General features: G+C 38.2%; 2 protein-coding genes across 10 annotated transcripts in view; one reads left to right on the top strand and one right to left on the bottom strand.

The window, feature by feature from the left end:
- LOC108897177 (signal transducer and activator of transcription 1-alpha/beta) overlaps window positions 1-16,137 on the top strand; it is a 36,134-nt gene that overhangs the window by 11,191 nt on the left and 8,806 nt on the right. For 5 of the 7 annotated variants that reach the window (XM_051072727.1, XM_051072728.1, XM_018696652.2 and 2 more), the window contains one exon: window positions 360-988. In XM_051072727.1, the coding sequence (XP_050928684.1) occupies window positions 360-464 (105 nt within the window). In that variant the 3' untranslated portion in view covers window positions 465-988. Of the gene's footprint in view, window positions 1-359; window positions 989-9,114; window positions 9,213-9,608; window positions 9,734-10,704; window positions 10,850-10,966; window positions 11,063-11,635; window positions 11,714-11,836; window positions 11,916-11,989; window positions 12,079-12,639; window positions 12,792-12,941; window positions 13,095-13,197; window positions 13,291-14,101; window positions 14,162-14,276; window positions 14,307-14,395; window positions 14,487-14,655; window positions 14,698-15,325; window positions 15,410-15,865; window positions 15,968-16,137 lie in introns of those variants that run through there. The other 2 variants (XM_018696648.2, XM_051072720.1) reach the window with 2 other exon arrangements.
- Window positions 591-8,383, bottom strand: LOC108897185 (signal transducer and activator of transcription 1-alpha/beta). 3 transcript variants are annotated; one of them, XM_051072762.1, is made up of 12 exons: window positions 8,027-8,383; window positions 7,327-7,404; window positions 7,118-7,193; window positions 6,948-7,036; window positions 6,231-6,382; window positions 5,928-6,080; window positions 5,732-5,824; window positions 5,035-5,094; window positions 4,890-4,919; window positions 4,710-4,800; window positions 3,567-3,666; window positions 591-2,722 (listed from the first exon to the last, which is right to left on the bottom strand). In XM_051072762.1, exons 1-7 carry the CDS (start codon window positions 8,057-8,059, stop codon window positions 5,776-5,778), a joined length of 630 nt encoding a protein of 209 aa, XP_050928719.1. In that variant the 5' UTR covers window positions 8,060-8,383; the 3' UTR covers window positions 591-2,722; window positions 3,567-3,666; window positions 4,710-4,800; window positions 4,890-4,919; window positions 5,035-5,094; window positions 5,732-5,775. The 3 variants fall into 3 exon arrangements, with proteins under 3 accessions (XP_050928719.1, XP_050928717.1, XP_050928721.1); XM_051072760.1 differs by lacking the exon at window positions 4,710-4,800; XM_051072764.1 differs by lacking the exon at window positions 4,710-4,800 and having other exon boundaries at window positions 3,601-3,666.

The following is a 16,137-nucleotide window of genomic DNA, read 5'->3' as shown; positions in this document are numbered from 1 at the left end:
ATTGATGATGGCTTTTTTTCACATACTTGCTCATCGCAGCAGAATCAAGAACTGTTGCGTCTCCGGTCTCAGGGTTTGTCGACTCAGTTCAGTGTAAATGTTTTTTTTGTTTTTTTTTGTTAAAGCTGCTTCAGGGAGGAACAACAAACTGAAAGAGAAAAAGAATATTAAAAAAAACTCAGCAGAGATGACAACACCTCTCACGTCACACATACTACTAAAGTATTAGTGCAGCTTTAATAATCTCACCATATCAGTAATTCCAGGTTTTTCAAAGATTCAAATTGTTCACTTTTCCTTGTTTGTATGAGACTTGTACTCTGCAGTTAATTTAAACAAAATCTTTTCTTTACTTGTAGGCAGAGCAAGTGATTCAGGAACTCTTCCACGATATCTATGATTCATGTGGATCTCCTGTATGGTTGACATCTTATCAAGATACACCACTAACTCAGTATTTTTAATCCTATTAGCTCCATCTGACAATGGACCGGGTCTTTGTGTTAGAATCAGAAAGTGGAATGGAAAAGAATCCACTACGTGCATTGTCATTTTACACTGATTTTGTTCTACATGTTTTGGTGCAGGTATTTGTACAATACAAAACAACAAAAAAAAATTTAAATAAAACCAGAACAAAGTCAATTAGTATAAAAAGAAAATGTTATAAAAGCAATTGTTGATATGTATAAGCATTATACTGTATATTAACATACAAAAATAAATATGGATTACTATATTTACAGGGAAGTCAAGATGCTGCTGAATATATTAAATGTATATATTACACAGAGATATAAGTGTAAGTGTTAGTTGGGCAGTATAATTGTGTTTTTGTTCTTCAAGTTGATTATTTGCACAAGCTTTCTTTCTGCCTTTCATGTGTACTGTAGAGGAAAATACTGCTGCTGTGGGTAAAAATAACAATGCTGTACTGTAGATATTTTTTTACTTTTGTTTACTAAAATAAAAATATTCGCCAAAAGAAGTAATATTGTCTTTATTAATTACTGAAACTGTAATTGTATTTATACAGAGAAAGGGACAAAACATTTAGTGATCCTAGGCCTCACTAAATCCTGCATATCACAAGTTTTCAGTCCTGGAAAATGCCAAAAGGTATTCTTAGAAATCCATGTACTGTCAGGGAAAACATTTAATCAGAAAGTCAAAGTACTGCAGAGCACATTGCAACTACTGAAATATGTATCATTTTATACTGTTGCTCTGGCCCACACTCTCAGCTGTTAAATAAATGCCGTCTCAAAAGCAACAAGTCTCTTTGACAGTTTACCTGTCAAATGTATAGCTTACTAATTGTGTATCATTAGACTGCACTGAATCATTTAGATTTCTCAAAATATTAAACACATATTTTTATTAGAGTTCGCTCATCCTTAGATTTGATGTATCACTTTATGGATCAATTGTAATTTGACTAATACAACACCAGAGGGTCTTCAGACACCATGTGAGGGCTGAATGAGTGAGTACACAGGAGTCCAACAGGCTTGTATTTTCATTTATGACAAGCATCACAATATGACAAACACACTGAATCCACATCTTACCATTTAAAGCTCCTTAATATAAATGTGAATGTACTGTAACATGGTAAATAAATTACAGAATTGAGCTGTAAAAACTTCACCTGAATTCTCCTATTTTCTCAGTCTTTGCACATGTTAAATTGTGTCAATTTTTAGCCATGCTAGCTACGTGGCTCTAAGGATAACAACATTTGTCAGTCCACACTGGAATATCTCAATTTAGATGGATTGCAGTGAACTTGAGTATAGACATGGTCCCCAGAGGATGTATCCTGTTGACTTTGGTGATCCAAAGTCACCAGAAGGATGGATATATGATCAAATATGTGAAATATGTACAACACTTCCATCAAACTCAGCTGTATTGTTTATTTAGAGTTAATTTGTAAGTTGTAGCATGCTAATGAGCTAACCTAACATGGTGTACATGGTAAATGCATGGTTGTTGTGAGCATGTTAGCATGCTGACATTAGCACAGCCTCACAGAGCCCCAAGCATGGTTGTAGAATGTTGGTCTTGTTGACCAGTACAACAACATATTTTCCCGTCGGTACGTGATACTGAAAAGAGTGCATCGATGTACTGGGACTGATTTGTTTGTGGTGTGTCTATTGCCTGAAATGACAAGGCAAGACAGACTGCTAAGTAAACTGGTAATGCTAACGTATGTAGCGATACCAAAACTTACAAGTAGCTCCTTTAAATTTCCTAAGTACAAATGGCAAATGGGCAAATGTGAACTGAAAATAAAACACATGTAAATACAACATTTCTGCTTGTTAAAGGTCCATCTGTTATTAGGCATGACATTAACTGCCATAACAACAAAGACATCTCTGGCTTTGGTTTGACTATTGTTACAGTATGAAAATTCTATAGTGTTATTTCATCCTGGATAGTTGGATAGTGCTATTTAAGAGGGTTTTGCAAAAGTATTAAAAGTATTGGCCTTGAATAATCCTGTATCCTTAGAACCCTAATTTGAAAGAGTTTTGAATTTTGTCCAAACACATTTGTGCACAGGAACATACCACCATTGGAGTGTTCAACAAAGCTGAAAGTGACAGCTCCTTCTTTACTGCTCTCGCTAAATCGAATCAGAAAGGTCCCAGTCGGTTTTTCCTTCAACAGGTCCCGTGTTGTCTTCCTGCTTACAAACCCCATGATGTACCTGAAAACCCATATGCACAATAAAACAAGAGGTTAGTCAACTGAGAGGCATAGAGACTTAATCCCCATGTACGTTCCCAAATAATAATACTCAGAAGTCAGTGTTATTGATTTAGTGGTCACTACATCATTATTAATGTGGTAATTATTTGAGGATGATAGAATTATACACAATGAAATAATACCATCAGGAGGAACCCAGTTACATTAAAAAAGTCACAAAAATAACATAAACTCTGAAATGAACACTTTGTCATTTATAGCTTATGTCTATCCAAGGAATAGGTTTAACTTAAGAAATATATATCATATTTAAAAATACTGACAGACTCGTTCATTTGTAATCCTACTACAGATCTGGGGGAAGGGGTGATATTCAGAGAAGAAAATGTTCCAAGATTCTTCCTCCAGTTCTATAAGTCTTTGTACCTACAACAGTGTTAATACACTGTAGTATTTAAAGAATAGCTCAACATGTTGGAAACACACTACAGATTGATACTATGTGGTAAATATGGAGCTAACAACTGTCTGGACAGCCTAGCTCAGACTTGAAATAAGGGGAAAACAGCTGGGAAACACCTGGCTCTTTCCAAAGGTGACACAATCTGCCTATTAATAACAATTATCTTTATTTATTCAATTTATAAAAAAATTATTATCAAATCATTTTATCTAACTCTCACCAAGAAAGTTGCCTTTCTGTCTCCAATATTGATTTGTATTTTGCAATTAAAATTTGTTCTAACAATCAGTTCAGATAAACATTCCTAAGAAGGGTTGAAATCCTTGTTAGGGAAAAAAATAGAAAGTGGCATGGTTCAATCTGATGGCCAAATACTCACCCACAATTTTGTCTCTCAGCATGAAGACACCCACCTCGATTTTACAACTCAGTGCAGCAAACTTAATGATGTGGAGTTCTTCAGTGATGCTCAGACAACTCTGATGAAGAAGAAAAAATACATAGTTTCTGGAGGAAAGAAAACCTTGTAAAATAAGTTATTTGCAAGCACTTAAAAGTAGCATGGAGAAAAAAGCTTAATGAAATACAACTCAATACTAACAAAAGTTAATATCTAGGGGCGTCTCATAGCCGAATGGTTAGGGTGTGTACCAAATGGGCCTATGTGCTCTGAGCGGCCAGGCCCCAGTTCCCAATCTGGGTAGACCTTTGCTGCATGTCACTCTTCTACGCTCTCCCCTTGTTTCCTGTCTCTCTCTACTGTCACTATCAAAATAAAGGCTAAAAGCCCCCAAAATACAATAATTTTTTTAAAGTTAATATCTGTTGCATTCATAAATAAGTTTTGATGTTGAGGTAAACAAAATATGCCCACACAGAGTGAATTTCCATTCACTGAATCCCATCAGGTTGTATCTATCAACATGTGGGTGTTACTGAAACACATGGAATGTTATACGTCACAAATGCTCATGTGAACGTTGCTTTAAACCTGCATTAACAGATTTCTTGGCCACTTGCTGGCAGTGCAACAAGCTGTAAACAACACTGGCATATTACAACTTTACACATCCAGCAGATACAGAGCAACATAAACTTCATTTGGAGTTGTGGGCTTTAACATGCTGAGCTACAAGGCAGGGATTACACTCAGTAGATCAGAGTTTGATGTAATGAAAAAGTGCTTCTATTTCATAATGAGTGGATTCCACTTTCATGCCAAAGAGAGACACATGAGAGCTCCTAGTTGAGTTTAATGACCACAGCCAGCAGGTGATGACAAATACACAGTGTATCAAGTGTTTGTTTATAACAAAAATGAAATTTTTTTAAGAAGTAAATGCAGTCATCATATACTGTACAAGTAACGTATGCACATGTATTGTTCATAATGTACAAAGCTATATGTTTGTTGTTTGTTTAATAGCATATTGATGCAAAAAGAGGGATTTTTTGCTTTAACCCATGTTTATGTCATGCATATCTTCAACATATAAGTTCTGCAGTTTGTGGATTTTTGTACCATGTGCGCAAATTCTGCCACCAAGCCTCCATCAGGCCTGTCCACATCCAACACCTTACTGTTATCACTGGTGAAGTTAAAGTGACAGAACCTACAAAAACATCAGACCGGACTGAGTCTATGATCAGAAATTAATCAGTACTCTTTAAGTATGAAGAATAATGAGGACCATTTACCCACCCATTAACAGTTGTGGTTTCTTCTACATCCCTTATTTTTAGGGGAAAAAAAAGGAAAAAGACTTATCAGAAAACAGACAAACCAGTCAACCAATTGTTTTAAAAAGGCAGATTTGTGTTAATGTAAAATAGTAATGTTCACTTACTTGTCAAATACAGGTTTCACTTTGAGCTGGCACTTGAATTCAGGGAGATTTGCCAAGAACCTGAGGAGACAAGAAACAAGACACTGCTAGGAGCACTGAGTTATCAACCAACCTCTGCCATCATTTCCAGTCATCTCTCCCCATAAATATTTTGAAAAAATTTAATATGATACATCTGTGTCATGCTATTGACTCCATATTGCTCCAAGCTTGTATTCTGCAGTTTATTGGTGAAGCAGTGATTGTCTAGAACATAATGAAGATAGAGATATGAAGCTAAGGACTTAAGCCGATTATAGCTGCCATCCTCCACAAAGGAGCAAGCTACAAAAATGACTACAAAAGTACAACGCAATTACACAGCCTCAATACAGGTTTATAGGAGGTGAGTGTTTGATACTTTTGTGATTAAAGCTACTTCATCTTGATATGGGGAATATTTTGTATATCCTAAAGTTTATTTAGAAAACAATAACATTATAATTGCAGTAATTTAACAGAAAAAAACACTTCTTGCAGTACAATACAATACACAGCTTGTTCAGAAACAATGTAAATGAAATAAACCCTAATTATTAAAAGAGTGAGTAAAAAGAGAAACCTGAAATCACTGCACATTTTGCACTTTAGATAGACAAGACTTAAGACTCACATCCATTCTGTGTTGATGACAATACTGCGTTAAGTACAGCCTTACCTGACTGCTGCTGTGAACCGCACCCCGGTCTTAAGAATCTGAGGTCATTGTGGTAAACTCGACATGACGGGTTGTTTCTCCACCACTAGAGCACTGCAATGCAAGACCACAACAAAACATGTCAGCTATATGAAAGTGTGTGTGTTTAACTGTATATAACACAGGTGAGTCCTGATGCCACTGTGTGATGTCTCACTTTGCCAGAAGTTTTGTGAGTAAGGACAGTGTAAAGTTCTCAGTTTCTCCAGGGAAGCTGGAGGCATCAGGGCTGTTGTATTTCTTGCTCTGGTCTTGTAGTTTCTGCAGCTCTTGGTTTACTTGTATTAGCACGTCTGCCACAGCTGTGAACCTGCACACAGAACATCAGCACACACAGGCACACGCAACACAACTTAATCATTAAGCATCAAGGGTGAGACGTGATGTCAAATACACACAGTATCCTCCACAACATGAAATATGAAAAACCAGTGTGGTGTTGTGGACTTCTGGCTCTTACCACTCCTCGAGGTGGTCCAGACTGGTGTCGACTGGACCTCCAATGCAGGCCAGCTGCTGCCTGCGCTTCCACTCAGGCAGCTCCACATCAGTGAGAGCTGCAACAATTTGCTCTGCCCGGTTTAAAATGTTCACTATCTGCTGCAGCATCATCTGCAACACAACATATCAAGCATCATAATGTGAGGAGGATATCTGAATTAATATGGCTGTAACAATTCTTCAAATCCACACTTCAGTATCGCAGTTCTGTCTTCCCATATCACAATATGATGAAGTGGACGTCTGCATCGCAGTTTGTGTCTCTGCTTCACAATCATTACACCCCTGTTAACTAAGCGGCTTAACTGTGACTGTACTAATAATGTAGAGATTGTTGTGGCTTAGAATCATTTCTATCAAGAAAGACATCCATGATGTGACGTTTTGTTTTACAGCGAGTTTATGGATTGAGCTCAATGCAAAAATGAATGAGAGGGAATAAAATTTGACACTTAAAAATAATAAAACTCAAATACAGCGCTGTTAGAAATGACTTGTTAACTCTGTTAACATGATGAGGTGTGGGGCAAAATGTATCACTTGTGCATTTTATGTCTCAGCTTTTAAAGAACATTGATTGAAGAATATCTGATGATGGAATTTCCCTTTAAATTGCTTAAAACATTAAAGTTTATGCTGTGTCAGCAACAACTCACCAAAGATGCATCTACAGTACCTCTTTTGTTTGCATGATAAAGTTGGCCTGCTTCAGACACCCCTCTTTCACAGCAGCATTGGATTGGGCCAATCCACTGTCCTGCTCCACTGATAATGACAAATGAGATAAACATGAGGCATGAACTTACAGCAAACCTATCATCTGTTTCTTTATGTCTCCCACCATACCTTTGTTTTGCCAGGTCTTCTGTACGTAGTCAAGGTTTTCATTCAGGAGCTCCAGTGACTTAACTTCCTTCTTTACCTCTTGCATTAGAGTTAAAGTTTACACATTTACAAAATAATAAGCAATGGTTTTCCCAGAATGTTTGTCAGGTGAAATATAAACCATCATACAACTGTGTATCCCCCCCCCCCCCCCCCCCAAGTGAGTTTACCGAAATCTGTCTTTTCAGTTCATTGACTCCTCTGTCCAGCTCTTTCCATTTTTGTTGCACAGCTGGACTGCCACAACCCTGATGAAAACAAAGATATTTCTTTCACTCTTTTGCTGTTATCAGGGTAGGGTGATGATTCTCACATAACACACTCTTACGTTAACAGTGTGTGCCAGTGTGTACCATTACAGAGTGCACAGCCAGCATTAAAACTACATAAGACAAAGCTGAACTCATATCTGTCTCTTTTTTGACAGAATTTGACAGGAGTAGAGAAAATGTTTGACCACCAGGGACATCATATTCACCTTCATTAAAATGAAATACATGCATTGCGTGTTTTGTGTCCCCACTCTCTAAGCCATACAACAACAGTGCATGTTTGTGCCAAGCACAGAGAACCAGGACTGGACTGGCTGTGAAATTGCCATCTTTGAGCTTTAACAAACACAATAAATAACTTTAAATAACTTTAATGGATTTTAAAGTGTGTTTCAGACAGCGTTAAGACTCTCACTAGGGTGTCTAACTTTCACAACAGACTATGGTACAAAATCGCTCAGGGAGTACCCCAGAACTTGAAGCGTCGTCTAGTAACTTCGAAGTACATAGCACCAACGAGTAGCTAAACACCAAATACCATAAATAAACTGCAGTTTCCCCCCCCCAACATCTTCCTACAAATAACAAAATGACTTACCTTGTGGCTGTCGTTGTTTGCCATTGTTGTCATTTTTGGCTGAGGTGGGCAAGACCTTCCAACACGCAGAACACCGTTACACTGTGTCAACCGCGAGCATCAATTACCAGTGGAGCCAGTTAGCGATATTTACCATTTCCGCACTCCCACATATAACATGTGATTCTCGAGAAACAGTCTCTGTCGCTGCTATCAAGTCACCAGTGGTTACACAAGTACACGGTTTCAATTTCCGTCTTTAAAACACAGAGAATACGTCGTTTTTTTTTACAAATGGGACTTTCTATTTTTGGGGGGCTTCCTTTCCGGGTGGTGTTGAATAGCATACGACCGACTACCTTGACAGTTGTGCTAAACCCTTTAAAACAGCCGTTAGTTCCCCTTGTGTAACTGCATTACATGTATTAAACTGTGTATGCTGGCTCAATACAGTCCATGGTGACGGTGTGCTTTCCCTGTCATCTAGTGCTGCTTTTAAAACAGCACTAACCAATATTTTAAATTAGACATATAGCATCAGAAGTTCACTTATAGTGACAAGTTATATTACGCAGTTATATTTTTATCCTATTTTAGCTCATTGTTTTGGGCTTGTGGTCTGCAGCATCTCAGCTTCCATCAGCCTTAACTGTTCTCAGTGATGCTGAACACAGTGGAGCATTTAGCGGCTGAATAGCCAGATATTTCCCTCAGGTAAACAGGTGAAAACGTGTGTGAATTGGACTTACACTCATAGACATAACTCCAACTCAGTTACAATGCTGCTTTAAGTCTATTGGATCTGGCACATGTGGTTGCTAGCTATAGGCCCAAAGCTAAACACGAACAAACCATAATTTAATTATTTGTTTTGAATAGTTTAACTTTTTGGGAACTCGTTTAGTTGTTTTCTTGGACGAGAGTGGGATAAGAAGATTATTACAGTTCTCCTGTATGATGCTGAAACTGGAGGCAGAAGGTTATGGAACTCCATAAGAAATGGGTCCCTTTTACTCTCAGTGTTTTGAAGAGGAAATGAGAACAGTGTAACCACCGGTTTCTAGGCAGCAGCCAGAGAGACTGTTTCTCGAGAATCACGTGTTGTAAGTGAGGTAATTATAAATACCGGCAACCATCTCCATGCTGTGGAATGTTCTGCTCACCTCAGCAGTAAATTACAGCAACGACAAACACCGACAACTTTAAGGTAAAAAAAAAAAAAAATGTTGTCTGTAGGAAGACGTAGTGGAAAAACTTGCATTTTGTTATGGTATTTGGTATTTAGCTAGTTCTTAGTGTAATGTATAAACGACTAATTTACTGAGCGACCGTTTTCCGTTTTCAGTTTTTGTTGTGAAAGTGTGTTAGAGTGAAAGTTAGTCAAAGTCTTAGCGTTTTTTTTTGATCCGCACTTGATCTAATGTGGTCCAGGCGGGGATAAGTTATTAAAATTGCCATGTTTAGTGTTTCCTCAAATGAAGAATTGAGGTTTCTAAAGACCCGACTGGATCTGGAATGAATTTCTGCCGAATATCCATAATAAAACTAAGGCTGTATATCAGCAGGTTTGCAGGCTTCATGGTCACTGTTTTTATTCTTGCAGATGACCCAGTGGGAGGAACTGTTGAGACGGAACTTAATCCAGGGCCGGTTGAGTCAGTTGTATGAGAGAAAATTCCCCAGACACATCCGCCACTCTCTGTGCCTCTGCTTAGAGAGCCAGGACTGGTAAGGGACACAGTCTGAGAATAGTGCGTGTTGAATGGCTTTGGGATGAGTGGGGACACAGTTTCAACAGTGATATTCTTTGTTTTGTCAGCATTTAGTGTGTTTAGGTGGTGCATTTTACTATAGAAATTGTGCTCAGCTAAGTTAAAATAACCATAAAGTTACCAGTTTGTAATTAAAACACACACAAAGAGAGAGTGGGGTGCTCATAGTTCTTTCTGTGCCCTAGGGACCATGTAGTGACACCTTTTCTTAATCATGAACGTAATTTGTCAAGTCATTAGGGAAAACACATACATATACCTGTACACAGTATTTAACTGCTATCTAATAATAATGATAATGATAATAATAATAATAATAATAATACAGAGGAAGTAAGAAAGGCAGAAACATACAGCAAGAAAAGAAGATGCTGCTGTAAATGCATTCTATTACAAGGGATGAAAACCACAATACACAAATACAATAGTAAACATCCACAGTCTCGCAGTGTGATAAAGGAAGGCAGAGCCCCCACCCAATTCCAACCTACTGTCATCACTGCAGGTGCAGCTTGTTGAGCTCTCATTACATTGCTGATGTAACTAAACATTTTTTTTTATTTTACAATTAACACCATAACACATGTAAATGACAAAATTATTACTCTACTTAAAGTTAGGATGAGTTAAGGCAGGCAGTATATTTTACACACCCAGGTTACAAATCCACTGAGGCTGACTGACTTAAAACTCCATTTGGGTGAGGAAGTAGTGAGGTCAACTCCATGGTTTTTACTGTTCAGAGATGTCCCCTGTGTTAGAGGTTTTGCTTACTTAAAATTTGACTGTAAAAGATACAATAGCTTTTTTTATCCCAGTTAGTTTTGATGTTGAATTATTGTATATATGCAAAGTATGCTCTCATCCAGCACACACAGAATGACACAAGCCTTCAAGTAATAAGAATTTTCTGTTGCTCCATGTTAGGGATTTGGCAGCTTTGGATGAAAATAAAGCAAGAGCTTGTTTCCATGCACTCCTGATGTATTTGGATGAACAGTGGAATCATTCTCTCCAGGACAATAACTTTTTCCCAGGACCTGATTTTCCAGGGATGAAAGACTACTTGGTGGTAGGGTTTCTCTCTGGGAGCATCCTTAGCTGTTCTTTACTTGTTATTTAGAGGAAATATATAACTCTTTCTTGTTTTGTTTTGATTCCTTTTTTTCCTTCTTTTTTAAAAACTCAGAAACACTTTCAAGATGAGCCACTGAACTTGGCTGTAATCCTCTCTGAATGCCTACAGGAGGAAAAGAAAGTTCTGGCTTCAGCCTCTGAAAAACAGGTAAAATGACTGATATCAGCTGTCACAATGAACTTTCTATTTCATTTTAATGAAGGTGAATATGATGTCCCTTGTGGTCAAATGTAAATGGACTGTACTTATATAGCGCTTTTCTAGTCTTTTCGACCACTCAAAGCGCTTTACACTACAGATCACAATCACCCCATTCACACACATTCTATATATTTAATGTGCTTTCTAAACACATTCACACACTGATGTGAAACACACATCGGAGGCAATTTGGGGTTCAGTATCTTGCCCTTCTACTTCAGCATGCAGACTGGAGGAGCCGGGAATTGAACCACCGACCTTCTGATTGGTGGACGACTGCTCTACCTCCTAAGCCACAGCCGCCCATCAAACATTTTCTCTACTCTCTACTACTGTTAAATTCTGTCATAAATGAGACAGATACATGTTATGCTTTCTCTTTAATTTTTAATGCTGGCTGTGCACTCTGTAATGGTACACACTGGCACACACTGTTAACGTAAGAGTGTATTATGTGAGAATCATCACCCTACCCTGATAACAGCAAAAGAGTGAAAGAAATATCTTTGTTTTCATCAGGGTTGTGGCAGTCCAGCTGTGCAACAAAAATGGAAAGAGCTGGACAGAGGAGTCAATGAACTGAAAAGACAGACTTTGGTAAACTTTATTTATTTTTTTGATTGCACAGTTATTTGCTGGTTCATTATTTCACCTGACAAACATTCTGGGAAAACTATTCTTTATTATTTTGTAAATGTGTAAGCTTTAACTCTAATGCAGGAGGTAAAGAAGGAAGTTAAGTCACTGGAGCTCCTGAATGAAAACCTTGACTATGTACAGAAGACCTGGCAAAACAAAGGTATGGTGGGAGACATAAAGAAACAGATGATAGGTTTGCTGTGAGTTCATGTTTATCTCATTTGTCATTATCAGTGGAGCAGGACAGTGGATTGGCCCAATCCAATGCTGCTGTGAAAGAGGGGTGTCTGAAGCAGGCCAACTTTATCATGCAAACAAAGCAGGTACTGTAGACGCATCTTTGGTGAGTTGTTGCTGATACAGCATAAACTTTAATGTTTTAAGCAATTTAAAGGGAAATTCCATCATCAGATATTCTTCAATCAATGTTCTTTAAAAGCTGAGACATAAAATGCACAAGTGATACATTTTGCCCCACACCTCATCATGTTAACAGAGTTAACAAGTCATTTCTAACAGCGCTGTATTTGACTCATTTTTAAGTGTCAAATTTTATTCCCTCTCATTCATTTTTGCATTGAGCTCAATGCATAAACTCGCTGTAAAACAAAACGTCACATCATGGATGTCTTTCTTGATAGAAATGATTCTAAGCCACAACAATCTCTACATTATTAGTACAGTCACAGTTAAGCAGCTTAGCTTAACAGGGGTGTAATGATTGTGAAGCAGAGACACAAACTGCGATGCAGACGTCCACTTCATCATATTGTGATATGGGAAGACAGAACTGCGATACTGAAGTGTGGATTTGAAGAATCGTTACAGCCATATTAATTCAGATATCCTCCTCACATTATGATGCTTGATATGTTGTGTTGCAGATGGTGCTGCAGCAGATAGTGGACATTTTAAACCAGGCAGAGCAGATTGTTGCAGCTCTCACTGATGTGGAGCTGCCTGAGTGGAAGCACAGGCAGCAACTGGCCTGCATTGGAGGTCCAGTCGACACCAGTCTGGACCACCTCGAGGAGTGGTAAGAACCAGAAGTCCACAACGCCACGCTGGTTTTTCATATTTCATGTTGTGGAGGATACTGTGTGTATTTGACATCACGTCTCACACTTGATGCTTAATGATTAAGTTGTGTTGCGTGTGCCTGTGTGTGCTGATGTTCTGTGTGCAGGTTCACAGCTGTGGCAGACGTGCTAATACAAGTAAACCAAGAGCTGCAGAAACTACAAGACCAGAGCAAGAAATACAACAGCCCTGATGCCTCCAGCTTCCCTGGAGAAACTGAGAACTTTACACTGTCCTTACTCACAAAACTTCTGGCAAAGTGAGACATCACACAGTGGCATCAGGACTCACCTGTGTTATATACAGTTAAACACACACACTTTCATATAGCTGATGTGTTTTTTTGTGGTCTTGCATTGCAGTGCTCTAGTGGTGGACAAACAACCCATCATGTCGAGTTTACCACAACGACCTCTGATTCTTAAGACCGGGGTGCGGTTCACAGCAGCAGTCAGGTAAGGCTGTACTTAACGCAGTATTGTCATGCAGGTCCTTCAAAAAAAAAAAAAAAAAGTCTTGCCTCGCTCTGATGAAATTGTCTCATTATACTCACACTTTTAAAAAATAGGGTTTGTTTCATGTACATTGTTTCTGAAATGTCTGTGTAGGTTCTCAGTCATCCAGGTCATGGTAGTCTTAAGTGCGTAAGTTAAAGGCAACTGGACCTCTTTTAGGTTTCTTGAAGACATTTCACCTCTCATCCGAAAGGCTTCCTCAGTTTTGAGAACTGGTTGGGGAGTCCCAGGTATTTAACCTCTGTTTAAAGATGGACGTTCCAGGACGTTGTTTCTGAATGAACTGTAAAATCAAATCAAATTGTACTGCAAGGAGTGTTTCTGTAGTTTTTCCTGTTAAATTACTGAAATTATAATTTTGTTTTTTTTTTCTAAATTAACTTGAAGAAACATAAATTGTTCCCCATGTCAAGATGAAGTAGCTTTAATCTTTTAAGTAACAAATACTCACCTCCTATAAACCTGTATTGAGGCTGTGTAATTGCGTTGTACTTTTGTAGTCATTTTTGTAGCTTGCTCCTTTGTGGAGGATGGCAGCTGTAATCGGCTTAACTCCTTAGCTTCATATCTCTACCATTATGTTCCAGACAATCACTGCTTCACCAATAAACTCTATGGAGGTAATTGAATGACATAGACATATCATATTTCATTAAAAAATATTCATATGGGGAGAGATGACTGGAAACCATGGCAGAGGTTGGTTGATAACTCAGTGCTCCTAGCAGTGTCTTGTTTCTTGTCTCCTCAGGTTCTTGGCAAATCTCCCTGAATTCAAGTGCCAGCTCAAAGTGAAACCTGTATTTGACAAGTAAGTGAACATTACTATTTTACATTAACACAAATCTGCCTTTTTAAAACAATTGGTTGACTGGTTTGTCTGTTTTCTGATAAGTCTTTTTCCTTTTTTTCCCCCTAAAAATAAGGGATGTAGAAGAAACCACAACTGTTAATGGGTGGGTAAATGGTCCTCATTATTCTTCATACTTAAAGAGTACTGATTCATTTCTGATCATAGACTCACTTCGGTCTGATGTTTTTGTAGGTACCGTCACTTTGACTTCACCAGTGATAACAGTAAGGTGTTGGATGTGGACAGGCCTGATGGAGGCTTGGTGGCAGAATTTGCGCACATGGTACAAAAATCCACAAACTGCAGAACTTATATGTTGAAGATATGCATGACATAAACATGGGTTAAAGCAAAAACAACAACACATGTAATACAGTGCATACATTGCGTAAATCAAATGATGATTGTACAGTATATAATGACTACATGTATTTTTCAAAAAAAACTTTCAGACACTCAAGGAAAGCAAAGCAAGACCCAAAGGATCATGCGAGGTAATGTATATATTCACTTATTATATTAGATCATTTTTGTTATAAACAAACACTTGATACACTGTGTATTTGTCATCACCTGCTGGCTGTGGTCATTAAACTCAACTAGGAGCTCTCATGTGTCTCTCTTTGGCATGAAAGTGGAATCCACTCATTATGAAATAGAAGCACTTTTTCATTACATCAAACTCTGATCTACTGAGTGTAATCCCTGCCTTGTAGCTCAGCATGTTAAAGCCCACAACTCCAAATGAAGCTTATGTTGCTCTGTATCTGCTGGATGTGTAAAGTTGTAATATGCCAGTGTTGTTTACAGCTTGTTGCACTGCCAGCAAGTGGCCAAGAAATCTGTTAATGCAGGTTTAAAGCAACGTTCACATGAGCATTTGTGACGTATAACATTCCATGTGTTTCAGTAACACCCACATGTTGATAGATACAACCTGATGGGATTCAGTGAATAGAAACATTAAAACTCAGGTTTTATGGCAGGCAGGTAGATGTAACCAGCACACTTAATCAGCCATAGAAGCTTTTTTCCCCGTGCTACTTCAAGTGCTTGCAAGTAATAATTTTATAAGATTTTATTTCCTCCAGAAACCATGTTTTTTTTTTTTTCCTTTATCAGAGTCATCTGGGAGTCACCGAAGAACTCCACATCATTAAGTTTGTGACAGAGCTCCAGTTTGCTGGTCTGAGTTATAACATTGAGGTGAGTGAACGTGACATTTAAATTACAATCAGAGGCATTTCAATTTCATTTTTAACTTTAATGAAGCACAAAAGAAATAGTTCTCTGCTGTTATACTAAACTATGGAAGAATTTGAATCAATTTACATGTAATGATTGCATTTCATTGCAAATGTATAAAAAGATTGCAATGATTGCAAAAAGCTTGCTGTTTGATAATTACTTCATCAGCTAACAAACCAATGCTGCAACCCTGCAGTGCAGCTAAGTTACAACCACCTGGCTAAATTTTGCACGTTGCTTGGTAGCGTCACTACGGGCACACTGCGACTTGTGCACCCCGACCAAGCACACAGCCGGTAAAGAGACAGGTTTAGGAAGAACTTTATGGATGCTTGCTCCCACTTACTTGACTGAAGTTCACTTAACAGCCACAGGTGTCAGAATGAATGGCCTCCTCCTCTCTTGCTTGTCCAGGCCAGCTCCCTGCCTGTGATTGTCATCTCCAGTACCAGTCAGATCCCCAGTGCCTGGGCCTCTGTCATGTGGTGCAATATGCTGTCCACCAGCGAACCAAGGGTAAAGCCATCAGACCTCAACACAACAAGCAAACATTCATATTACACCGAAATGTTAATGCATTTTGGGTACAGAACATTAGCTTCCATGTATACTTATTACATATTTTGTAGTTTCATCTTTATTTATAGTTTTATCTGTTGTTTATTTCTTCTTTTTGTGCTGAATAA

This window comes from Lates calcarifer, linkage group LG1 (assembly GCF_001640805.2).
Source record: "Lates calcarifer isolate ASB-BC8 linkage group LG1, TLL_Latcal_v3, whole genome shotgun sequence".
Classification (NCBI taxonomy): Eukaryota; Metazoa; Chordata; class Actinopteri; family Centropomidae; genus Lates; species Lates calcarifer.
The sequence above is the reverse complement of the archived record's forward strand: the minus strand, read 5'-3'. Positions and strand labels throughout refer to the sequence as shown.

Excerpts from the sequence above, each read along its gene's own strand:
- LOC108897185 (XM_051072762.1), bottom strand. The coding sequence starts at position 8,059 with ATGACAACAATGGCAAACAACGACAGCCACAAG. Across the intron at positions 7,194-7,326 it reads AACTGAAAAGACAGATTTCG|GTAAAGAAGGAAGTTAAGTC; the intron begins GTAAACTCACTT and ends CTAATGCAAGAG. Across the intron at positions 5,825-5,927 it reads CTCACAAAACTTCTGGCAAA|TGCTCTAGTGGTGGAGAAAC; the intron begins GTGAGACATCAC and ends CTTGCATTGCAG.